The sequence below is a fragment of the Rhea americana genome, unplaced genomic scaffold, assembly GCF_003343005.1.
Source record: "Rhea americana isolate MKP2758 unplaced genomic scaffold, rheAme1 scaffold_27, whole genome shotgun sequence".
In the NCBI taxonomy this organism is placed as follows: domain Eukaryota; kingdom Metazoa; phylum Chordata; class Aves; order Rheiformes; family Rheidae; genus Rhea; species Rhea americana.
This window is the reverse complement of record NW_028186390.1, coordinates 162,253-187,765: the sequence shown is the minus strand read 5'-3', so window position 1 is coordinate 187,765 and position 25,513 is coordinate 162,253. Positions and strand designations below refer to the sequence as shown.

The 25,513-nt window shown below is 40.8% G+C and overlaps 1 protein-coding gene across 6 annotated transcripts in view; it reads left to right on the top strand.

The window, feature by feature from the left end:
- The window catches only part of FGGY (FGGY carbohydrate kinase domain containing), a 152,145-nt gene that overhangs the window by 125,768 nt on the left and 864 nt on the right, over nucleotides 1-25,513 (top strand). For 3 of the 6 annotated variants that reach the window (XM_085307962.1, XM_085307961.1, XM_085307959.1), the window contains 2 exons: nucleotides 8,022-8,132; nucleotides 25,166-25,227. In XM_085307962.1, coding sequence (XP_085164088.1) covers nucleotides 8,022-8,132; nucleotides 25,166-25,227 — 173 coding nt within the window. Of the gene's footprint in view, nucleotides 1-2,470; nucleotides 2,517-8,021; nucleotides 8,133-25,165; nucleotides 25,228-25,513 lie in introns of those variants that run through there. The other 3 variants (XM_085307963.1, XM_085307960.1, XM_085307964.1) reach the window with 2 other exon arrangements.

The following is a 25,513-nucleotide window of genomic DNA, read 5'->3' as shown; positions in this document are numbered from 1 at the left end:
GGGCTGTCAAACACCAGAGAGATCTTTTATTTTTCTCTGCTTCTTTCGTGTGAGTTTTTCTAGCAAACAAAGACTACAAGATTTTTCAGGTATAAAATTGGCTTTTAAGGGAAGAACAATCTTTTCTGTGTTAGCTTTGGTTGTTACACAATTTATTGATACTGGAAAAAGATGAGGAAAAGCCTTTTTCTTTATTGTATTTATAAATGGGATTGGAGGTTAAAAAAAAAAAAATCTAGATTCTATAGAAAGAGTTGTTGGGTAATTACCTAACATATATTAGCTGAACTAGTTAAGCAGTAGTTGTTGAGAAAGTGAACTACCCCTTATGTGTGATTTACATCCTCTGAAACAGCCCCAGAACTGTATGGACAAAGGTCCTCTTGAGTTGCCTTTCAGATAAAAGGCAGTTAAGAATCCTTAACAGTGAAGGAGATACGTTGCATACAGGGGTTTGAAGTTATGATGATGCAGTTGAAATGACTCACTTAGAAGTCTGCACTAAAGGAACTTGAAAAAAAWTTTGTTTGTGCACTGGTTGGGTACGCTTAATTTAGTGGACATCCCCTCTCAATTTTCCAAGGAAGTTGTTGGGTGGTATGGCATAGATGGTAAAAAAACAACAACAACAGAAACCACAGAAAACCCCACGCAGTTAACAGGATTTATGCAGCTCAGCCTGGAATCAGTGTATTCACCTCCTAACAATGAAGATGTAATAGAAGAYCATGAATATAAAAAAGTTTGTTCTTTTTTAGAACGTCACAACTAATCCAAAATCTAGGTAACAGACCAACTGCCCATTCTGAATGGACAACTTTTTGTAAGAACACCCATAAATAGTATTGGTACCTGATACATTTCTCTGCTGGCAGAACTGGAGGTGATTACACTGATTTCTGGACCAGGATCTCTATGGTATAAATCCGATCCTCTATTCCTCTTCCAAAAATTACCTGTCAGCTCATGGATTGACGTTAACACAAATGTTTTTGCTGATTTCCATATTTTCAAAAGAAAGAACCAAGTGAAAGATCAGGGAGGGGATAGTTTTTCCCTTAGAAATGCTAATAACTTGGGAAATGAAAAGGGGAGATAAAATTATTTCTCCCTGTTGAGTTAAGGAATGCTGCTTTCCCTTGTCTCATTAAAAATGTAAAGCACTGTTGTTTTTAAGCAGGGTAAATTAGTAATTAAGTGCTATAATCAAATTGTGTAAACATAATATTGAAGGAGAGAAACAAATTAATCGTTTTGTTGGCTTGCTTTTCCCAATTAATGCACCTTTTACTAAAGGGCTTCCTGTTGTGTTGGGATGTTTTTCTTTTCTCCTATTCCTTTAATCAGAGGATTTTGGAAAGACAGAGGACAGAGGTGATGGTTCGTAGGCACCATGCTGTACACAGGAGTGTGTTAAAGTGCTGTGAGCTTGTCTTACTTTTCTTTAAAAGCTCCGAATGTGTGCATTCACAGTCTGATTCTGTGGTTCAGTGGAGGCCATCGTTGAGTAGGGTTGGGTGACACCTTCTGCTTTTCTAAGTAGTGCAGTGGCTGGGTATGGCCTCTTTATGTAAATGATTTTTTTAAAAATTCCTTCCTGGATGTGTAAATAGTCAGTCTCTATTGACAGGATGTGTACTCTGTAAAAAAAATACTTTAATTTTTGCTGTGTAACTTACATACCTATTGTTAGAATCGGTATTCTAGCAGTGAAAGCATTTTGAGTMTTTGCAGTCCATTCATTTGTTGTTTTCTCAGTTCTAACTGTCAGCAAAATTATCAAGGCATGTCATGGACATGTCGTAGACTCTACGGCTCACAGAGAACCAGACAAACACTGTCAGTCTTTTCCATATAAGCATCTAAGGTGGTAGATGACTGCAGAATACATTTACAGCTACTAAGCCTAGACTCAGATCAGTGACTCAGCAGTAGAACAACTCTATCCGTTTACCTCTTTCCTTGGTATTTTGACATTGAAATACTTCTTTGCCTAAATAGTGAAAGGTGTTTTTTTTTCCTTGCATAAAGAAGTTAGATTCAATATGTCATGGATGAAACACCAAGRTACTGGCAATGCCTCTGGCTTTTGTATAGAGTCAGCTGCCTTCTTACCAGAAGTCTTCAGGGAAGTATAGATGAGAGAGAAATTTTAAAAGGCAGTGATTTGATGGCCACTGTCCAGTTCCTTGTGGCCTAGTGTTTATGGTACAGAGAGTGCCTTTTTAGTTAGCATATTTTGTCCTTACTGTTAGAAGTCTTAGCAGTAAGAGTAAAAAATGGATGACTCAGAACTATTCTTTTGCCCTAAGGATGATCCATCTGTATTAAAGCTGAGAAATATAAATGCTCATCTGTCCCTGCCAAGCACAGAATGAGCTTTTAGTCAGTTTGAGAGTTTTCAGTGTGAATTTTTTTCACTTTTCAAAAGCCACAATAAATATACAGAAGCATTTCTATTTTCTTCCAGCTGACTTCACTGGACAGTATTTGCATATGGTTGGAAATCTTCTCTTGGTAGGAGTTTAATCACATATACAAGCACCACTGCTTAAAGAGTCAAACAGCTGAGATGTGGCTGTGGCTGATAGCATGATGCTTTCACAAAAGTGCTAAGAAAAGTACCCTCTGTCTTGTTGCTGTTTACTGACATACGATACTGGTTGACATCTGTTGCCCTTCTCATTTGAGGTCTGTTTGCTTTACTAACTTTAACATTTCCACATTGCTATGCTGCTGAAGTGAAGATACGCAAATCTCCTTGGAGTCTCCAAGGTCCTTTCATGAGAAGCAGAGCTGCCATCATTTGATCTCATCCTCCCGGCCTCTTTTTATACTAGAGTTGAGAGAAAGAACATCACTGCCGTTAAATATTCTTGGTGAAATGCAATGTCAAAAGTTGTAGCTTGTCATACATTTGATGTATTATCAGGTTTGTATATGCTGTACAGTAGCGTTTAGTTCATTGTCACATTAGATGTTTTGTAGTCATTTTATATCACTCTATATTACAGGTAAAAACTTTGTTGTAGTGGGTCATACAGCATAATCAAAACTTTGTATTCTCAGTTAATGTAAATCAGCACTACTCCAGCATTTCAGTGAGTGACATCAGTTTATTCCACTGCCCTAATCCAACCATGCGCTTTAGTACATCATTTAACTTTTAAGTAGGCAAGAAGTTCAGCTGAAGATAAGCAGGACTACCCATGTGGTGAAGTACTTTGCTGGATCAGAGCCCAAACAGGAATCTGACACCCAGCTCACTTGTAGATGACACATCTTGAAATGATAAAGGCTATTTGGGCTCTTGCAATTAGTTCACATTATTACCCGCTCAGAAATGAGTTGTGGATACTGTAGGTAATAGGATACAAAGTCTTTTGTTCAGGGCTGTTGTTTTGTGGAAACGTAGCAAGCGCCATTTTAAATGCCACCCACTACACAAATGTTTAGATTTGGAATTTCTTAGTTACGCTATATTGGACAAAGAAAGGTGGCTGCAGTAAGTCAGTGTAATATGTTGACTGTAACGGAACTGTACCCATTTACATTAGCTGAGTTTCTGGCGCAGAAGTATTGCAGTTGGACACAACAGTCAATACAGTACTTAAAGATGTGATCATACTATTTTTTTGAAAGCAGATGATTAAAGAAATACCACACTCGTGAAATAAACTGAAGTGTGGCGTTCTGCTTGGATATCGGTGAAAAGGGGATGTGGTACTRTGTGTTGGGAATATCAATGTGACTTACCTGTTTATTAATTCTGTCTGAGATTGGTCATAAAGATTTTACTACTTTTTTGTTACATTTATGAGGATGGACAAGGCAGTAAAGACCTTTCAGAATGCTCAAATGACCCAAGAGGTCTGTTTAATCCTCTGTCTTTATGTTGAAGGTGCAGCCAGCTTTTTACATTCGTGTAGCTACATTGACTTCACCTGCGTTCTAGATCTTAAACACGTAATTACCATAGTAGAAGCAACCACATATATGTAAAGAAAATCTTTTCTGTCTGTGGGTTCAGCACTTAGTTTGTCATGCCATTTATTTTTCAATAAACTCACATAAGCAGATGTTGGCATACCATAGAGTTAGTCTTGTGTTAACCTGCAAAGGTTTGAAGATTACTAAGCCAACAGTTTGGTCTTAGTAAACCAGTAGTATTCTTTTCATCTGATAATAAGTCCAAGACCTGGAAAGCAGAAAAAAAAACCCTGACCAGAATAGCTGAGATTCTGCTGCTGCATATCTTTGTAACTCACTGTGAACTGACTGTGGTGGAGTTCATGTAAGGAGATGTACAATTAGCTGGGCTTTTTTTTTTTCCAACAGACTAAGATTCAGGATCAGCTTTTAGAAGAAATTATTTAATAATATCATTACCTTACAATTATTCTAGCTTTCTGGCCTTGTCTTCTCCTGAGGAAAACCATAAATATGAGGAAACCATAAATGTGTCTTTATAGGAGAGACTTTCTTTAAAATGTGCAGTGATCCATCTCAATTCTATTCTAAGGGCAGATTCTACCACATATTCAGAGACACAGCTGAAGTCATTTGGACCTTGGACCCCCTTCTGGCCCAGCCTTTTAGTCAGGGAAGAATGTATAGCAATATTTTATAGGAAGGATGAGTAAAAAGGAGGATACTATGGATCTTTTGTATCTGTCAGTAGACAATGAGGTCCTTTTAAGAGTGTGCCTTGCTTAAATGATGTTCAGGATGTCAAATAAGTTAAGGTCTCTGTGCCCTCACTTCTTCAATAGCTGAGCAGAACAACATTCAAGTTATGCACTAGAGAATTGGAAACTCTATCTGGCTACATTGTGAGATTAATTTTCCATCTGGGATTTGAACTCCTGCTATGTCAGCGCAAGGGATCAGACTGTTCTGAAGGGAAGCACAAGCGTGTAGAGTCACAGCACTAGCTGTCTGAAATGCTTGAGGTTTTTTAAAATACATTTTTCAAAGGACATTATAATCGCTTAGTTGTGGGATTTGGTGCCAGTAGTATGTATCACTAGGATGTATTTTTGCCCACCCTATATCTGAAGAAGTTTGATACCTTACATGTGCGTTTTTTGTCCTTTCCCCTAAAGATGTCAGGAGGGTTTTATTTCTCAAAATTTACCCTATCTGTATAGTTTAACAAGACTTTATTTACCGTAGCATCTAGGCATTTCAGATACTTTACATTTTATTGTGGTTAACAGTAAATACATTCTTCTTTATTCTCTTTCATATAATTATGGATCTGAAATGATAGCGGAGAGAGCCCGTAACTTTATCACTTTTATTAGCAATAAAAGCCAGTTGTTTTATTAGAATTTTGGCTTTCCTCATCCTCAGAATTGGAATGCAGTTCATTCTCCTTTCTTTGTTCAAATAAATCATGTATTTCATTGGTTTTTGTTTCCTTAGATTCTTAGATACAGACATCCCACAACCATTCTAAAGCTTTGCCTTCTTTTTTATTCTGAAGAAATCTTTCATGCGCCCAGTCAGTGCTTAAATGTTTCTGAGGCACAGTTTGAAATTAGAAATTGGACAGTGACATGTAGAGAGGATCCATATGAAATTGGTTGATGGTTCTGATTTGTTTTTGTTGGGACAATCATCTACATAAAGATTAGCAAGACCATAATTGTCACTCTTGAGGGAAATAAAAGCAGAAAGGCTAACCACTAGCTAGGCATGGAGAAGCATAAGTTGTCGACTGCTACATAGAGATATTCCTCTAGATGAGGCTTGAGAAACACTCAGAGAACATGAATAAGGAACACTGCTGTGCCCATATCTTGCTGTGTCTTATGAGCRTATAAGCAGAGATAATGAGCTGGATTGTCAGCTCACCTGTGTAACTGTGTCATCTTTGGGGCTCTGCAAGTATAACTGTCCTTAAGTGACCCTCCAAGGGAGAACACTCCGGTAAATAAAACAACTTACAATCAGTATTTTTCCTCTGAAGAATCTCTCCAAGACAAGAATGTATGTGGAGGGCAGTGCCGTCACCCAACCCAAATGCTCCCTCCCAAAACTGCAGGGTGGAGGGSGATAATGTAATGTATCACATTTGGACAAACCCTTCATCGCAAAGCTCTGTAGCGCAGAAATGAGTTAACCACCTTGGATATATTCAGCAAAATATTGCTGAATATTAGCTACCTTGTCTCAGACTTGTTTTGCTTTCAAAGTATCTGCTAAAGCTTCATTTTTGCCAGATTTTCCTGGACTAATGTCCTCTTTCTGTTGTCATCACTCATTTCTATAAACTTTAAGTAGTTTAGATACTGAATCCTCTATCTTTAGAATAGGCTGCGGGAAGCTGTGCTTGAGTGTCTTAGAGCTGATAAACTGGATATGTGTTAGCCTCTAGGTTAGAAGCTGGCACTTAGCTTACGTGAAGGAAATGAATAATGGCCCTAAAGATGATAAGTTGTTTGAAGCTTCTTTAATACATGGGGTCTTTTTGTGATGAGCTATTCTCACTTTATGTGACTGTGTGGTATAAAAGCTTTGTATATACAAGCACATTACTCATTAGTTACTGCTCCTGGTTATAGAGTTGTTTAATTTTGCAATAGTTCCATCTAAGGGATGATTCTTGTATTGCATGAAAGGGAGACTAGGCAAACTTTGCTTTTGTATTTYCTTTGTATAACTGTGCCCCATGGAAACACTGGGTAGCCGGTACTGCTGCTATGAAGACACGAAATGCCTTGAGGCTYGCTGGATATGGCAGTTCCATTGATCTCAGAAAAGAACTAGAGAACCAGACATGGAAAGATATTAAAAGAAACATGAGACAGGTGAAGATAGATGTGACAGAGACTGTGACTTCTCTTTTTCGGCATTAAATCCCCACCATCCTTGTCATTTCCCTCTCCCYCCCTCCTTACTTCCACTATGATGGTGTTTATTCCTCCCTTTTCCATTCATTCCTTCTTTCTGTTCCTGCTTCTCTTCTATTTCATTTTTTTCACCTTTTTTTTTTCTTTTTAATCTATTGATTCTTCCTTTGGTCTTCTGTTTCATCTTACTCCTCTTCTTTTGTTCTCTCTCTCTCTCTATTTCCCCGTTCTTTCCCTTTGGCCCCTTGCTTGTGTCTTCACATAATAAAAATGGCAAAGGGGGACAGATGGTTCATGGCCATTCAGTGTGCTGATTCCTCAGGTCTACTCTCGAGGCTGTAGCACTTTGGTCAGGCCTTGGGCTACAAGGTACTCTATTCTGTACAAAGTGCAAGGTTGGGTACTGTACTGGTTGGGCTGTGCCAGTGTTCTTGAACTGGAAAAGGAAAGATTTATGATGGCATTGATTACAATGTTAAAATAAACTGCCCTTCCTCAGCCAGAGGAATACAGATTTGTAAAAGCCCATGTTTCCTATGCAAAACGAAGGGCTTTGGCTAAGGGAGCCAGCTGCCTAGGTTAGCTGTTCAAGGTCTGACAATGACAAGTCTTTAAAAGCAAGGAGCCAGAAAAAGCCATTTATATTAAAACAAACTCTGTCATGAGTCATTTCACTTCTTTTTCTCTTACACACACACAGTTTATGTCTCAGACCTTCTAAGGCCTGAGTAACATCTGATACTCTTTAGGCTGAGCCGTCTCTAATATGAGCGGGTTCCTGCTTCCAGTTACAGTGTACGACTTCAAACTCTGTTTAATTGGAGTCTTGTGTTTACAGTCTGTAACTATTACTTACTTGTCATTTTCATGGCGATAGAAAATATTGTTTGTCCGTGATTCAGTCCCAGCCATGCTGCTGAATAGTTCAGTGTCCTGAACAGCGACAGAGAGAAAGCGGCCCCAGACGGGCTGTCACTTTTTGCCTCATTCCTTTCTCTCCTGCAGCTTCAGTCGTGCCTGGGGGTGGCAAGAGGCTGGTCGTTGCGGATGAGGAGAGGTTGGACCTGTAGGGAGTGGGACCCATTCCCTTCCTCAGGCTGGGGTATAACTTCACAACCTGCTCTGATTGAGAAGTCATCATCAGGTGTTTGCATCTCTGTGTAGGGAAATCAGAGGCAGCAGCAGGAAGCAGAGACCCTTGATTCGAACCTCCTCCTCACTCGCTCTGCTCYGCTCTGCTCCTTTCCCTGCGATAACCCTCTTCCAGCATCTCAGGTCAGTGAATGTGAGTGTGCATGCAGATCCCCTGCTGCTTTCCATTCCTCCCTTAAGCAAACAAGCAGTGTAACCACGCTCTGCCCTTGCTTTTTGCTGTCATCCCTCTACTCTTTAGATGTGCATGGCTACAAAAAGAGAATTTGAGCATTTTAGTGAGAGCCTTACACRCAAAGGAGTTACCACAACTGTTACCTTATTCTACCAGTACCAGCCAAGCACTGCTGCATGTTTCTCACAGGTTGCTTATCAGCTTCATATGATTTTTCTTCCCTTTTACTTTAAAAGAGACTATGTTGAAGTGTGCATTATCAGAAAACCACAATCTTTCTTTTTTCCTTCCTTTTCTTTTTTTGTCTGCTCCCCTTTTTTCTATCCCTCCCTTCTGCTGCCAGTGTTTTGTTTGTTTAAGTATTTTTACTAGGTGCTTTCAGGGAAAATAGATAGTAGCAGCTAGAAAATACAAAAAGTGTATTATTTTTCAAGTCTAGTTAACTACTTGCAGCCAAAGCCTATGCAAGCCCAAAAGGGGAATGTGAAACACTGCTGAAGGTCAGAGGAGCTTTGTCCTGCTCAAGAGCTTACCAGGAAAGCGGTCTAACATCCAACTTCATTAGGAAGGGATAACCTCCCAGGCCCGCTGCCAAGAGTGACCTTTCCTTTTTTATGCAGCATGACTCTTGTTCCCCCTAGTGGCTCATTGCACAGGATCTGTTGACATGAACATTTCATGTGGCTACATTTGAATTTTTCTGCCAGATTTTCTTCTCATCCACATTTTTGCTATGTTTTGTAACATTCTCAAGTCTACCTAATGATGGTAGTTGCCATTCTTTTGGTTATGACTTCAGGAAGCAGGAAAATGTGTTATGGATAATACTTTACATTTGCTGTGTGAAAACTCAGCAGTTGGATTTAGGGCTGGGGAGGTGAGGGTTTCCTACCCACGCACGCTTGATTCCTTCTGCAGCCCTAGCAGTAAGGGATAAGGAATAAGGGCATTTCGTGTTTATCAGCATCTCTATTCGTATTTTAGCTCCTSAAGTATGAAAAAATCTCAATCTCTAAAGATGTTAGATACCTCAGATCAGCAGGCTTGTTTAGTGTCCTTGAGATAAGAACTGAATTGCCTGGCTTTATGAATCAGACAAATCATATATAAACTATAGTGTCATATTTCTTAGCAATGGGGAATAGAAGGCTGTATTTGCCAGTGTAGTTCTTACTAGCGGTGTGGTTAGGGGGAGATAATGTATACAGTGAGTGAATTTCTGCTGTCAGCTTTACTGCTTTGAAACCAACATAACTCACTGTAGTATCAAGTTCTTCTGAGTTTACTTTGGTATAAATAAGAGTAGAATTTTGGAAGTCAGACAATAATATATGTTACCTGACTTAAAAGTCAGAATACATGAGTTTTATTCCTGACTTTTCATTGACTCTGTCTGTGACTTCTGGCAAATTGGTTAACTTTGTTCTTCATCCAAGTGATTTGTAAGCAGATCTAGTGATGTTTAGGTATACCATAGGCTGACTTTGTAGTTAAATTAAAGATGATAGAATGAAAAGTGCAATGAAAATGTATGATGTTATTAATGATATTACTCTGGTGGATTAAACAAGGAAGGATGAAAAGTCATTAGACTGCTGACCTAGATGCACATAATTGGATAATCTTCTGAGTTCTGCACAGGAAAGCAAAAGCTTACTTTGTAGCTGTAACCAGTTTATTATATGTGGTAATTTTCATTACTATGTATGTAATATAGAAGATGGCTTATGAGTTGTATGAATACAACTAAGAAGTTTGTATATTTTTTAATATTAGTATTTACAGTATTCATGACTTGTAAATGGTTATGTTATACATTTACAATGAAGTGCACTTCATATGCAAAACTTTTTTTTTTTTTTTTTTTTTTTTTTTTTTTTTNTTTTTTTTTTTTTTTTTTTTTTTTTTTTTAATATTTGGGCAGGAATAAGGAGACCACATCCTTTAAAGCATAACTTTGCTCAAGGTTTATATAGGCAATTTCTTAGGACAACAGAGGCTAATTCAAGATCAGCATTTTCATTCATAGGCTTCTAGCTGTAGGCATCTAATTCTGTATATAATATGTARCTGAGAGACTGGATACTTGTTTTGSTCAAGTAYTGGAGACWTTTGAAAATTAGATGTTGCCCATTCTTGACAACAGTAGGGTCAGGATTAGCACAGATCACAGATGCATTGCTTAGCCTTTCTGATTTGTCCCTGAAACTGGTTTGTGACAGGTCCATAACCTAATGAATGTAATGTAAAACATTCAACAGGATAATAAGAACTCGTTGTTACAACTGTATCCTTTTTCTTGCATGTCTGGGTTGTATTTTTTTTTAAATTAGGTTACTGAGCTTTAGAACGGCCTACATTCCTTCTATTCCTGTAAAAATAAAATGACTGACAGTTTTTCAATTGCCCATGGTCCTACTGTTTGTTGGAAGAGGAGTGGGCAGGATGGGTTCCTACCAGATTTTTCACATGTTATTCATAGAAAAAAGATTATTGAACATGAGACAAGCACTTTTGCTCAAGCACTCTGTTACTGATCTAATCYGATTTTATATAGAGCCACACAAATTATTCTAAGGCAAAGAAACAAGCCCCGGTAGAGCAATGGGTGAGTGCATTTTAAAAAGTTGTATAGTAAAAATAAGATTTTCATCAGATAAAAGTAATTTAATTTCCCTCCCCCATCCTGAGCTTGTCACAGCCTAAGAAATACCTTTGAACAAAAATGAGCTATTTTTTCGATCTGCTGTATTAAGWAATTTCCACAGTACAAAATTGCTGCTAATGGGAAAGCGAAACAAATCTGGGATTTTGAGCTAGTGCAGTATTCGTGCAAGTAATTAGCCTGTACAAAAGAAGCATTCATCTTGAAATGATAGATAAGCACTAAGGACAGAATTCAAAACTGTAAATATGTTAGCACTTTAAACGAGAGCATAGCTTCAGCACTTGTTAGACTCATCGGCTGCTGTAAACAATATGGATCTTTCAAATGATCTCTGCCCAGATCTCAGCACATTAGATAATGATATAGTTGTTCATTTTTTCTTCTTCTGTTTTGTTTTTGGTTTGTTTTTGTTTTTGKTTTTTGTTTTTTTCGGAAGGTACATTCTGCAAAGAATAGGCCCATGATACTGCCAGCACACACACTTGTCTCTCTGCATGAGGAGACCCAGTCAGGCCTGCAGAATCGCTGTGGGGAGTGAAGAACAAGTCTGCAGAGCTGGGCTCTGCATTCCTCTGTTTATACATAAGTCAGGAACAGTATGTACAGCTGCAGCACAACTTTCCTGTCATGGCTCTGCCTCTACCCAAGTCTAGAAAAGGCTTTCTAAGGTCAGCCAGGCTCAGCTCACAGTTAGGACATTTCTTCAAATAAGATCTGGAGAGAGAATCTGTTCAGGTTGTGGTAGCAGCTTCTCTTTTGCAGCTTTGCAAGGGTTAACGGTGACTGAGCTGTAACAGTAGAGGGTTTCGTATTGTGAAAACAGCATATGATAGAAATTAATTTGAAACTAAGAAATTCACTTTGCAAAGGACGCTATAAAAAGCTTGTAAGCATTCACTGACCTAGTCGAGGTTCTGAATGGTGACCTATAAGTGAAAAGCTCCATGAACCATTTGAGTCTCTGCTATTCATCTCCTCTGTCAGCTTGCTTTTTTTAAATAAAAGGCCAGATCCTCAGCAGCAGGAGCTGGCTCAGTTTTTAGATTCAGCTGAATTGTAAAGCACAATGTCTTTTTTCTTCAGTTGTATCTCATGCTGGCTAAATTTCCCCTGTAAGTGTTTTATATTAATTTAGCGGGATTATTGATTCCCATGGACTATATGGGAAACTGGGCTACAGAAGGCTTGCATGACATGGCCAAGATTAAAATTCAGTGGCTGATGTATCCTACTGCTGCTTACAATCACAGATGTGTACTGGGAAGAGCTTTTCTSCATAAGTGCTTCAGGAGCAGTGCGTTAGAAATTCCCAGCAGTGTGAGTACAGGGACAAGGGCTGTTTGGAAATAAGAGCCACAATGTGCAGCTAACTGGGTTCCCAATAAAAAAGGAAATGGGATGGAACAGAGAAGGTTCCTTTGAAAAGAGCAAAGGTGATGAGCTGGGTATTTTAAGGAGAGAAAGCCCCTCTGAAGGGATTCGATGTTGTTCACCTTTTCCCAAAGGGAAAGGGATAGCTTATAAACAAGCTAACAGCCCTCGCTCATAGCCAAAATTTGGGAGAGGCGGAGGGAGAATCTGTTGAGTATATTCTTCTCTGCAAGATCTAAACTTTAAAGATAAGCCCTGGGGCAGTATGGTGCTATATTAGATCTCAGGCTAGGAGCCAGCCAAACTCTGCTACCACTTGATGACTCACTCGCACGCTAACTGCACTTTTAATTCTGACTGGTGTATTTTCAGACAGAACCATGTATTGTTTTGAGCACAATCGATTACAAAACCTGCTCTTTTTGTATTTGCCAAATGAATACAAGTGCTTTCTGAGAAGTATCTTCTAAGGAAAAAGATGGCTCAGACACCATTAAAAACTCCTGCTGGCAATGCTGGATGGCAACTTTAGGTTTGCTTGTTAAAAAGGTTGTGTAATATTACTGCAGTCAAAGGCTGTTTTATGGCTCTGGGGCAGATGGTGATTAATAGCCCTTAGTTTAGGATTTGTATAGAAAAGCAGCAGGCTTCACAGATAGCTAAAATAATGAAGAGGGCAGGTCTTGACATTTGCCAACAGCAACAGCTACCTTCTTCCCAATGCATTCATGTAGGTTGTTACCTACAGTTCTTTTCTATGCAAGAAATGTAACTGAAGTACACAAAAATACGTAAATATAAAGAAGTTTCTACTTACAGAAAAGCTGTGATGGTAAAGGAAACTATATTTACCACTTCCAAATGGTCTCCAAGAGATACCAGCCAATGTTTATAGCACCAAGGGGAGCAGAATGAGGCAAGTTCACTTTTTGCAAAAGCAGCAGGCAAGAAGGARTTTCCAGACATTTTACTCTCATTTGAGAAAGGCTGATTTCAGCTAYGCAGTCTTTGGAATATCTGAGATGTGTTCTCCTGCCCTGGCAACACCTGTGAAGCTTGTTGGGCTGTGTTTGTGATACATTCAGAGGTTTCCCCCCAGATCTGGTTTACCCAGTGGGCAGCTCCATGAGCAATATAGAGCTGGTTACTAGGCTGATAAACAACTGGAGCAGGAAAAGTGAGGAGAGAAAGGAAGCCACAGCCCCACCGGAAACTGAAAACATATCTGGAACCTGCACAGTGCCTGATGAATGTGTTTGAGGGGGAAGCTGAGAAAGAGCAATGTGGGGAACAAGAGTGTCTGCCTAAGCAACACATGTATCCCCACTGAAAATAGTGTGAAATAAATGGGAAAAGGYCTTCAGAACCCCATGTAGTTCTCTCTTAGTGTCATAGTTGCTCTRCTTGGTACCTGGGCTTCATCCACCTCCTATGCTTTCTTCCTATATATGTATTCTGGCTTGATTATTACGGTTTTTGCATGTAAAGCCCTTCTGAAGATCTCTATCTTCCATTAAGGCTCAGAAGTGAACTGAAATTCAAAGTGTGCATAGTTAGTGTGGATGTGTGAATGTGCCTAGCCAAGGGGTCTATGGGATTCGTCATATATGTCARACAGGCTGGTAGTCTTGCTATAGGAAAGGAATGGATTATGTGTCCCTTAGAGGCCCAGCATATGCTCCCCAAAACAGTCTTCATATAGGAGGGACTGTGAAGTAACTTCAGCCTAGGCTTCAGCTCAGCCCTTCAAGATGTGCTGAAGGCTAAGGTGTTCAAAGTGTCCCATGCTAGGCACAGGCCCAGTATACGTTCTTCAGGACCTGGCCCAGTTACTTCTTCCTTCCTGGGCTGCTTTAAGGACAGAACAATGCCACTCGGCTCCAGGGCTAGGAAGAGCAATAACTAACAAGCAAACTGTACAGGTGAAAGATGCATAAACTGAGAGTTTATTGAATTGAGTTTTTGACCAGGCCTTACCCTGAGACGTTGTCTTTTTCTTGTGGATAAACCTGGTACAATTAGGGCACTAATGCAATTAAAATGACAAATAATAATTGAAATAGATGGTTTGTGAAAGTGTGAAAGAGATGTATGTTTAATGTATTTAWATGACACATGTTTATAATATTGATAGTTGTGTAACTAGAGTTGAAAAGCTATTCACAGTGTTTTTGCCATCCACCTGTGAACTGATAAAGGGCCTCCTCTGTCAGCTTGGTTGTGCCCCAGGCCAAGGTTAGCAGGTCTCATGATGCTGAGGTTTTGGGAGACATCAGGGAGCCAGCATTGCTGTTTGCATAGAAGATATCACTGAGCTCCCAGGCTGGCTGTCACCTGTGTCAACAGGAGTCACACAGTTCAGGCTGGGATTCTCTGTTGCTGCCATTGGTGGACATTTGGCCACAGACTAGCTGGTCTGTCCGTCTGACCACGCTTCCTTAGCTATTCAGTGATAAGGAGCTTTCTAAAATCTCTTAGCAATATGTGTTCTCCATTTGGAGAAGATGTGCCTTTTACGAACAGCACTCAGTTCTTACAGAACAGTTTGTGTTCATTCAGCTGATCCCTCAAGTAATTTTTATAGCCAAGGACATTTAAGCTATGGCTTGAGTTTTAACAGCAGAAGAGCAAGCAAGAGGAGTAGCTTCTTGTCCCTGGCTGCCCCTGATTTTCAGACTAGAGGAGGCCTGGTGCCCCTGTCTTTAACAGTACTAGACAATATCATTAGCTGATTGGTGGTGCTTTCCCTCAGCTCTGAATCAGTTTAGACATCTAAATTTGGGAGAGAAAAATACTTTCTGGAAAAACATTCTAGAGGAGTTGGTGACTCCTTGTCCATGGCAATCATGGCGAGGTAACCAAATGCATAATTCAGTAGATCGCTCGTCTTCTTTATCCTGTGCTTTACAAGGAGAAGTGATTGTGCAGTCCAGTTCTAAATACTTTCCTAATAGATTGCTGATTTCTTCTAGGCTTTATTCCTTGCCACATTTTGGATGTRTTAGTTTTTTCTTAAGCAGTGTTGTAATTTTTTATTGTAGATAGGATGGCTGTAAGGTTACCAGTAAAGGCTATCTTCATACTTTAATGCAGTTTTACTCTCTGTTTTAACATCTCAAGCTTCTACTGGTTCACAGTAGTGCAAGACATTTTTTTAAAGGCCTCTTGATTTTTATGAGCACCTGACCAGAGTAATTTCCCATATGCAATCCAGATTGGATAAAATGTAAGGCTATTTCTGAGATACATTTTTTTAGAGCAAACCACATGTCAGATTAACTAGATAAAAAATAATCCTAAATCAAAACTCACAGCAGGGATTTCACTTGTTAACCTCAGATAGACACTGGAGCATAGCAAAGAATGTATTGAAAGATAAAGGGAAAAGCAGAGTCTCCTCAGACAGTGTAGGAAAGATGTAAGTGAATAATTAGATGGAGAAATGTGAAATGTTGAAAATAATTTTGCATTATGATGCAAAATTTGCTATAAGGCAAAGTGTAGGCAGAAATTGTTTTCATGAAAAAATGCCAGCTAGATACCCCCAAAACTGCTAAAACCTACTGAATAGGGGCTGAATGGAGAGACGTGTGCAGATTAATTAGATCCAAAAAATGTTTTGACAGCATAAGTGAACATATGGAAAGAATTGAGAGAACCCTGTCCAGCTCCCCATATGTAAACGATGCCTTAGCCATAGCTCATAAAGCAAATACAGATGCAAAAAGAAAGACCCCCCTTTCTTATCCCCACCCACCAGTAAACCTCAATCTATTGCCAGATGGCAAATAAAAATTTGAACAAAATGTGAGGAAAGCTGTATGTTCAGCATGAATGTGAAAACAAATCAGCTGAATAGATCTGAATTCTCTGCCTTAAAGGAAGTGGTGCTGTTCAACAAAATTTTAGGTCAAATACACAGCTGAGTGTCAGGATATCCTGTGCGGATGCTTGTTCTTCAACTTTTATGTTTTACCCTCCCTTCTGCAAATGACTCCTGCTTTCTTTCCAGCTCGTTTCTTTTGTTGGGCAAGTTAGTGTGGAATCAGACACCTGCCCTGCCTGCCCCAGGTTTCACCAGCTAAAATCAAGGATACAAGCACTGGGATAGATCCTGCAAGCAGAAAGTGAGAAATAAGCGAGAGAAGCAAAATAACTTGCTTCAAGTTGTGCAACAGAGCAGCACTCCCAAACTGAGTTTACTACATCAGCAATGATGGGTAGGGATGGGGCTGCTTTAGCTTGTATCTCTGCTGCAGACCCCTGTATTATGACCTGATGCAGGTATGATCAGTCCCAAATCTGATCTTCGGACTTCCAGGTGAGCTTGCTTTCTATTAAACAGAGCTGCCTATCAATCAGCGTAACATTTCCAGGCCTGAGGAGTAGGTTGCATGAGTATCTTCTCTTGTGTGTTATGTGGACAAACCTTCGTGGTCTGCTGCAATACTCGTGCTGTGTATGGTTAACACCTTTATTCCACCTCAGCAGTGAGGTGAGAGAGAGGTGCTCTCTGTGCAAGTTGGTCTTGCAGCCAGGGAGTGCTGATTGTAGTGACAGAGCTCCCCTAGCTGGCCTCCGCTGTGCTAATAAAGCTGCTAACAGCAACATTGCCCCYGGCAACATGGGACAAGGGTGGGCAGCAAAATGCGACCCAGATTCTGGTGGCCAGGCGGACCAGACCTCTGTACTGCTGCGATTGCATTGTATCAATACGTATCATATCGGTACTCACTAAATTTAAAGTTATCTTGGCTCTTCATACACAGACTTAGTACTAAGTGCCCTTCGTTAATGCCTGTGCATAGCTGTACATGCTCGTGTCGGGGAAAGCGTGGCTGAACTCTCTCCCAGCTCCACGTAGATGTGGCCTGAAGACTGTGGGCACTGTTGCCAGTGCCAGCAATATGTGAAACTGAAACAGGAGCTAAACACTTGGGCTCTTTCCATTGCCTGGGTAAGCTGAAACCCCTGCTAAGCTGTCAAGCTTTCATCCAAGGAGCTTTGGACACTGAGAGGTGCCAGCTATGGAGCCCCCTCAAAGCAAACTGCTTAATTATTTGATAGTCACAGGCAACTCAGGGGAGTGCAGAGTCAAATCAACAACAAAACAACCTATATTTAGTAACAGTGTGGCTGGAGCTTAGACCCAAACATAGTTTCCAGCAGATAGATGATGTGACAATGATAGCTGACCCTCATCCTATTCTAAATTTGGTCTGCAGAATAAGTAATTAATATCATCGCTAGCATGACAGCCACCCTTTCCAGCAGCTGCATTGCTACTGCTGCTCCTCTTAAGGCTTTGTCTGTCAACTGGCCAGTCTGGTGAAAGAGCAAGTTCGATGTGACACTGAGCTAGAGTGGTCACAATCTGTCTGGCACTCTGTAGTTATTGAAGCAGGGTAAAAGTAGATACTTTGGAGCTGGAGGTGGTGTTTGTTCTTGTGTCTGATTTTAAGGAGTGAAAAACACCCTCCTGTGTTACGGGACAAACTGAGTGATTTGTGCTGTACACGTAGAGGGCAGCCCAGGACTGAGACCTGCATGTAGCGCACACAGTACAAAATCAGAGACAAATCTGGAGTTTACAAACTGTTTATACAAGCCAAACCAAATCAAGGGCAGGAAAAGGTCTCAACCTATTTTAGAGATACATAACTGAAACTTAAAAGAGTAGGTTACRTGTCCAAAGTAACTCAAGGAATCTGTGATAAATTTTCTCTGTCCCGATTCAGTGCTTGAACAGAAAACTGCCTTACCTCAGTACTGATGACTCATCCAAGGCCTGTGAAGTTGGCCTTGTCAACTGAAATTGGATAGTTTTAGGAGTTTAATAATGTTGGGCTTCTTCTAAGGTACCTGCCTGAATTCCCTTCACTGCAGTAACAGCCATAAAAAAAAAAAAAAAAAGAGAGAGAGAGAGGAAAAAGGAAAAAACACCACGTACAGCAATCCTCTAATATGGACCAGTGCTGCTGTCTAACATTACAGGCAGTGAGATACAAAAGTCCCATGACTATCACTAGAGCAGAGACTTGAAGTCAAGCCCTGAGCCAGCGCCCTGCTTGCTGGACCTGCTCACTGGACCTTCCACCCTTCTGCCCTCCTGCCCTCCCTCTCCTGCCCTTAGTCTCACTTGCGGACATAGATGGACAGAAACACCCTTTCTCTCTTCCTCTCTCTGAGGTCTGATGCTAGCACAGAAATCTGTGCTGGAACAGAGCAAAAAGAAAATACAAGCTTGTGTGAAATTTTCCACCTTTTCACTAAATGATTGAAAGCCAAATTTTCACACTTTGGTCTTAGGTGTGAAATTTTTACTTAACTTTAATATTTATGCATTATGTGTTTTAAAACTTGGCTTGCTTCATTCAGAATACCACAGAGAATTAAGTTACAGATTTTGGGCTTTGTGCATGCTGCCAAGATCTGCCCCTATAACTCAAATAAATTTAAYGGGGCAAAAAAAGGACTAGAAAAATATTGTATATGGTCCATCACATGCTTTCTTCATGCAGTCATATTCCACTAAAAAGTAATATTCTTCCACTAAAAAGGGCTGTGTTTATATATATATTTTCATGTAACTCCTGTAGGCATAGATAAGACAAATTGTGCATCTCTAGGCTATTGAGTAAGCTGTCCCTAGATAAAAGCCTATAAGAAAACAGCAGCCTTGCTTGTAATTCTCAGAACAGTTTTGAAGTATTTCTTAGACATCAACATTTCAAGAAATCTATTTATTCCCCTCCAAATCCAAGTGCTTCTGTGACTGGACTCCTAAAAATGATGTTAGAATCTGTTAGTCTCAGTTTATGTGTATGGAACGGAGATAAGAGAGAGAGGTTCTTCGAGGTTGACAAATAGTAAAAATTACATAAAGCATAAATGTGTACTTATATTTATTGAATTTGTTATAAGGACTTAGAAGTGTGAAGAAAGTCTCCCTGTTAGTTTGAAGGTGCTTACACTTGCCAACTCTATAAATCTGAACAAATCTGGTGGGAGAGGATGTTCCTACATTTGAGTATTTCCTAAGTGGGGCAACTTTTAAATGATTTTCCCACAATGCTGTAGATGGTAGAACTGTGCAGAAACACGGAAGGTCGAGACTGACATAAGTTGGAGACTGCATAATGTTCTCAAGGTGATGAAGGGGAAATTCCTGTTTCAAAGCTCTATCTGGTTCAGAAATTGAGGCTGAACTTCCATGCATACACGTGTCATTCTCAAAAATATGTGAAGAAGCATGTTCAGTAGTACAGCTTTCTCACCACATTTGGCTGTAGAAATGGCAGCTTTGATGTGATTGAATGATCTCTTGACTTATACTACCATGATAAAAATGAACAGAATTTCATTCTTTTTCATGAGTACTAAGATAAGGTGAATTAGCAAATTCAGCTTGGGAAGAAGATGAACAAGCCATGCATCTTGTTCCAGCTTGTTCTGAGATTCCTGAATCAGTTATATAATGATTTATGATCTGCAACTATTTTACAACAGTTATTTTTCATCGCTTTCCATCATCCATCATTCTTAGGACGTTCATTCTTGGTGCCATTGCTGTCACTGGACAAGCTATAAACTAGCAGCACTCAGAGCACAGAGAAAACACACTGAATTTGTGCTTGCGAACGCCTCTTGGCTTTCACGTTGTTTGAGGATCCTTCCCCCATGTAGTTGTCACGTTACTGTTRTAACTGAAGCGTGGTATATCCATACTATTGGGTGAGCTTTGATCTCTGCTTTTATATGTGCAGGCCAAATGTTCTCAGCCACTGAAACTGTACAGTAACACTTCAGATGATAGATGTTTGTTTTTACTGTTAAGTTAATAGCCATACTGGTTAAAACTCCTGACATTTCTTGGGATTATCGAAATGAGTAAGTGAGGAGAACACATCTGGGAAACTGCATTTGTGCCCAGATGCCTCATCCATTTAACTTTGGATACATTTTTTTAAAGTACTTGAATATAATAATATCAAGAGCCCAAATCCTGGAAGGGTCTGAAGTTCCTAACTCATTAATTTCATTGGGATTTTTATGACTTCTGTTTATCTCAGACCTAAAGATGATGCAYATAAATCTGCTTTCTCATTTGATGTGTACTTTTAAGAGCCTACATCCTATTAATATTCAGTAAGATTCGGCCTTTGAAAATCAGACATAGAGACCGTTTGCAGGGAGGATAATCTTCGGGCTCCCTTTGCAGTCAGAGGGAGATGGGCCCTTCCTCTGTGATGGGCAGGATCACGCAGTGGGTGCTTTGGGTCAGCCCTTGCGGGAGCCCACTGAACCAAGGGAGCCCAGACTCCCAGTCTGAAGATAGCCCTTGTAAGCACCACTTGTGGGCTCCTGAAGTCAGGCTGACATGCTTTTCCTGACCTGCCAGAGTAGCTTGCTGCACTGCATCTGTCACATAGGGCTACGAACTTTTTTCTTTCCATTATATAAGGACAAAAGTTGAAAATTTCAGCTTTTATATGCTGGGTCAAAGTAGGGTTTCTCCCCTACAGAGGGTGATGCTAGAGAACAAGGGGACACTTCTGCTCCACCGGCAGCTTCTGAAGCCCTAGAAAGCCTTGGCCCTGCAGGGATGTGCTGTGGCGGCCTGACTTACCCAGTGGCCCTTTGGGCCACAATATTATTGAGAGATCTGTTTGTTGAGACCTACCCTGGTTTCTTAAACTCATCCCCAGTCCCAGATGCTGCTAAAGAGCAGAGTTCAGCCACTTATGCCAAATAAATTGCTTTAAATAAAGGTGAGCTTCCCGTCTGGGTTGCCCTCCCGCCAGCAAAATGGCACCTTGTCTGGAAATACTGGTGGGCCTTAGAGAATGTGGCTCTCTGGGCCTGTGCCTGCTGTCCTGGGTAGGGTAGTCCTGTTCTGCTGACTCTCCCCATGGTAAGCAGAGTGTTTACTGGCTTGTATCTGTCTCAGCTTTGACACTCTGACAAAAGGTTAGAAATCATGAATGCATCTCTTTATTCCTGCTCCACAGTGCCTCCCTTTTTTTCTGTGTAAACCCTTCAACTTGCCTCTTGCCCAGTCTTTAGAAATAATGATCAAATGCGAACTTTCAGGGTTTATTTATAGCATAGCCTTTATAGAAAGAGAGAAAAGAAATGATTAAAAAGCAATTTTACAAAATATTTTGTTTTAAGAGAGAATTCATTGTGTTTAAATCACTGTATTCATTGTACTGTCTAGACTGGCAAACAAAGAAGATAAAGCGTCATTCAAATTAAGATTGTGAAGTTCTTGGTGTCTGGAATTATGGATTTGGATGTCAACCCTCTAACAAGCTATTTCTGAACAGCAGTATTATCAGTTTGCTATATTTAAGGCTCTGTGGAAGACAGAATAGTGCATAAGGTTGATCTGATTCAGTAATGCAGTTCTAATGTTCCTTTGTTCCTTATTTCATTATAAATTCATATTTTCAATATTTTGTTCCTTTTTGTCTCCAGAAAATTGTTGAAAAGGCTCTCCTCTGGGAGTAAAGTATTTGTTCAAACTAACAATGGCCAAGCTGATTTTAAAAAAAGGCAAATTAAGAGAGGAATTCACTTAGGGTATTTTGGGTGACCTAGTGTGAGCAAGTTTTTGAAAACTGCTGGCTTTTCAATGTGTTATACCACATTACAATGATGGCTGCTGTGAGAGCTTAATGCTGGGGATTCTCAGAGATATGCGTATACTTAAAAATACAAATGTGTTTACCTGCTAAACAGAAAGACAGCTTTGGCATCTTCCTCCTTACCTGTGCTTAGGAAAATGTGCTAAATGTGGATAGATGGGTGAACCAGCAGCAGAAGATAAGCAGCAGCCAGGCCTTGTTGGCTGGTTTAGATCAGATTTTTAAGAATCAATTTTTCTTTAAAGATCTCTCAGTGTCTCCTGTCCTCGGGCTCCCATCCCAGTGGCAGCACCGTCCTTGGTGCCTCTCGAGAGCGCTGACGTGCCAAGGCTGCGGCAGAAAGGCTGGAGGCCCACTGCAGGTTCAGAGCAGCTTTATTTATAACTTTGGGAAGTCACAGGAGAAAAGAGGGAAAAATAACTTCAAATTGAAAGGGAAGCTTAGGTTGGGGGAAAAGATTGGCGTTTTGGAGTACTTATTGAAACGTTTTGCTGCTTGGCGCATTATTAGGAGCAATGAAAGATCTCATCCAGCCCACAGTGAGTGCAGGGGGCTTTCATCAGCTCTGCAGAGACTTGATTTGGCCCTTGTGGTCCCTGAACATGCTTAAAGGTCACCGCTGTGACGAGCTTCCAGCCTGAAGGCTGATGTTTCGCAGCTGGCACCGTGTGTAGTTGGACCTTGCTCGCGCGACGGTGGAGGAGCGGGAGCCCGAGGACACGCAGGCGGGAGCCCGAGCCGGCGCGCCCCGTGGTGCAGGGCAGCCGTGCCGCGCGAGCTGCGCTTGCAGTAGCCCACACCTCCTTCATCTGCTTCAGGCTCTRCTGGTGGCTCTTCTCTCCAAACTGACCAGAAAAACCTCGCAGTTAGATGATGGTAACAGCATAAAAATAAAACCTGCCTACATGTTTGTTTACCTCGAAAGGCTGGCGTATTCCCAAAGAGGCAGTAGTGCGTCTTTCAGCACTGAAAGTCGTAAGAGGCCCCAGAGCAAAGCAGACTGTAGTGTATTTATGACAGAAGCAGGCAGAAGCGGAGCCTCCCCTGGGGACGGTGCAGTCCGTGTCCTGTTTTGCTAATGTTCCCCAGAGTAGGACAGCATTCAATAGAAGGTGTAAAGCAGGGAGCTGAAAGTAATGTGGCTGGTTAGCATTAGTGAGCGTGCTTCCAGGGGCTTTGCTACACAGCGTGAGGTTATCTTGATGCGGTCTGCGATTCCCCAGTAAGACATGAAGCTGTCTTAAAATGTGTTGCTGATTATAACGGAGCGAATTGTCTGCTGTTTTTTTTTTCCCTCTGCGTTCATTAATTTTGTGGGCAGCCTCTAAATCCAGATGACAACATAAGGGGATTGTGAAAGATAGGCTATTGTAAGCAAGAAAATGCTGGAGTTAGTATCACCTGTTAAAGAACAGGGAATAAATGGTCGTTTCTCTTCCCAGGAAAGACTTCAACCTTTCCATGTCAGTATTTTAATCTGGCTGTTGTGCAAAATTTCTCTGCCAGCAGGCTCACATGTCCCTGAGAAGGGAACACACTATCTCACYAGAAGTGTTATTTCAAGGGTGTTTCTTAGGAAATCAGAGTGCAATCAACTTCTGCACATCTGAAAGAGTACGGGCATATGAATGCCCAGAAATACTCATCTGTTGTTTTATCAGAAGCATTTATAAGAGTAAAATCCTGACTGCGCTGGCATCACTGTCAGTGCTTTTTACTTCGGTAGAACCAGGATTTCATCTAGTATTTACCCTCTGGAGTAGACAAATGTAAAAAGTACATGTTCCACACACTAATAACACATTTAGATTGGAATTATAAAAGGATTTGTTGATGCTGTGTGAGAAAAGAAGCAAACATACCCAGACCATACCGGGCAGTGCAGGCGCAGGCTCAGCCAGCCGGGCAGAGCCCCGCGGGGCCACCTCCTGCACTGGCACACGAGTGTCATCCCAGGCACTGTGCGTCTAGTCAAACGGACACTGCTGTGCATGGGAGAAAAGAGTATCTGTTGGCTTTACGGGCAGTCCGCTTGCATCCTGGCATTTAGGTCATGATCGTTTAACATGGAGGAAATGAGAAACCAGAAGATGTAAGGTCTGCACATCACTTGCTTATCCTCAGAGCCTCTCTGCCTGTTCTGGGTCGGTGAAATTGTGCTTACATTGTTCATCTACRTTGTAGTGCTCTGTGAGATCCTCAGCTGTAAAACACTGAGTTAGTGGAGTGCAAAGTTTTTACTACAGCAGATATTACAGCTTATAAAATCATCCAACCCTTAAAAAAATCTAGCTATAATATTTGACTAGATGGCTTCCAGCAGTAGCAGCTTGCACAGGCTGACTGTTCTATCGGGGTCATTCTGATAGTCTTATCGTGTTATGCTTTAGGTGCTAGTATTTAAACAGATTTAAGATCCTGCTTAGAAAATATGAAGGCTGATATAGGTTTAGTGAGACACTGATACTTGAATCTTGGATCATTTATAATATATTTAACATTGTTACATCTGAAAGCAATTGCTCTAATGCTTCTTGTGAATGCTTAAAATAGTCTAAGCCTGCTGCCTCCACCCTTGCCTAAGAGTTGGAGCTTGATCCTCTACTAATATTGGTGATTAGTGTTTCATTCCAGTGGGATTGCTTGGGAGAATCCCTAGAAAATCCAAATCTCACAGAGATCAGGGAAAGAATTGAACTACTTGGTCTTCTCCCTCCACAAGTGATGCTGTCCTGGAAAATCCTTCTGTAGGGGTTTCTGCAAAATCTCTTGGTCTGACTTTGTTTTGGCCAAAAGCAGAATAGGATCAAACTCCGTTTCATACACCTTTGCGCTGGAATGTGAGAGCCACGGTGGGCTCCAGAACAGAACTTTGCAAGTTATATTTAGCTTCTGGAGACACTCGAGCCCTCTTCTTGCTACAGGGAATTGATACTTTAGGAAAACAATTAAGGAATCTCATGTAAAGTATCTTTTTATTTGAGAAATGACCCCTCTGGGGATGCAGTATTTGACGTTTCCTTTGGTTAGTGTAAATAATAAAAGATAAGTCTGTTCTGCCTCAGCCTCCCAGTAAGAAAGAGGAACAGATTCTGGTTTACGGAGAGGTCTGCAGTACTTTGTTCTTATGACTACTATATAATGGGATTGAACATATTTTGTGCCATCTGGCTTGCTCAGCTGAAACAAAATACATCAGTAATGTTCCGATTGGTTTTGAAACATCTTGTTCTTGTCAAAAAGTATTTTAAATCAAAACAGGCTTTTCCAGTTTGTGTTTGTCTTTTACTAGGAGGCCATGGCGAAAATGGGAAAAATCGGGAGAGTCGTGCAGCCAAACCATGAGGATAAAAGGTAATTCCGAGTTTTGTGTGTTCACCTATGAGAATTTAGTTAAAATGAGGGTGAGACCTGTCTTTTTCTGGCCCTGCCTGAATGCAGTGGTATTTATCAGTCAGGTTTTTTAAGGGTTGTGTGGRTGCCCAACTCTTCAACGTAGGTGAAGGCATTCGTGTGCTCTCCGTAGGATGTCAGCACTGAAACCAGTAACTCTCTACCCAACCCCCCGGCTTTCCTTGGCGGTTTTCCAAACAGTGCCTTCGGGTCCTGCCTCGCCGAGCGCTTCCCACGTTAGCTGGGC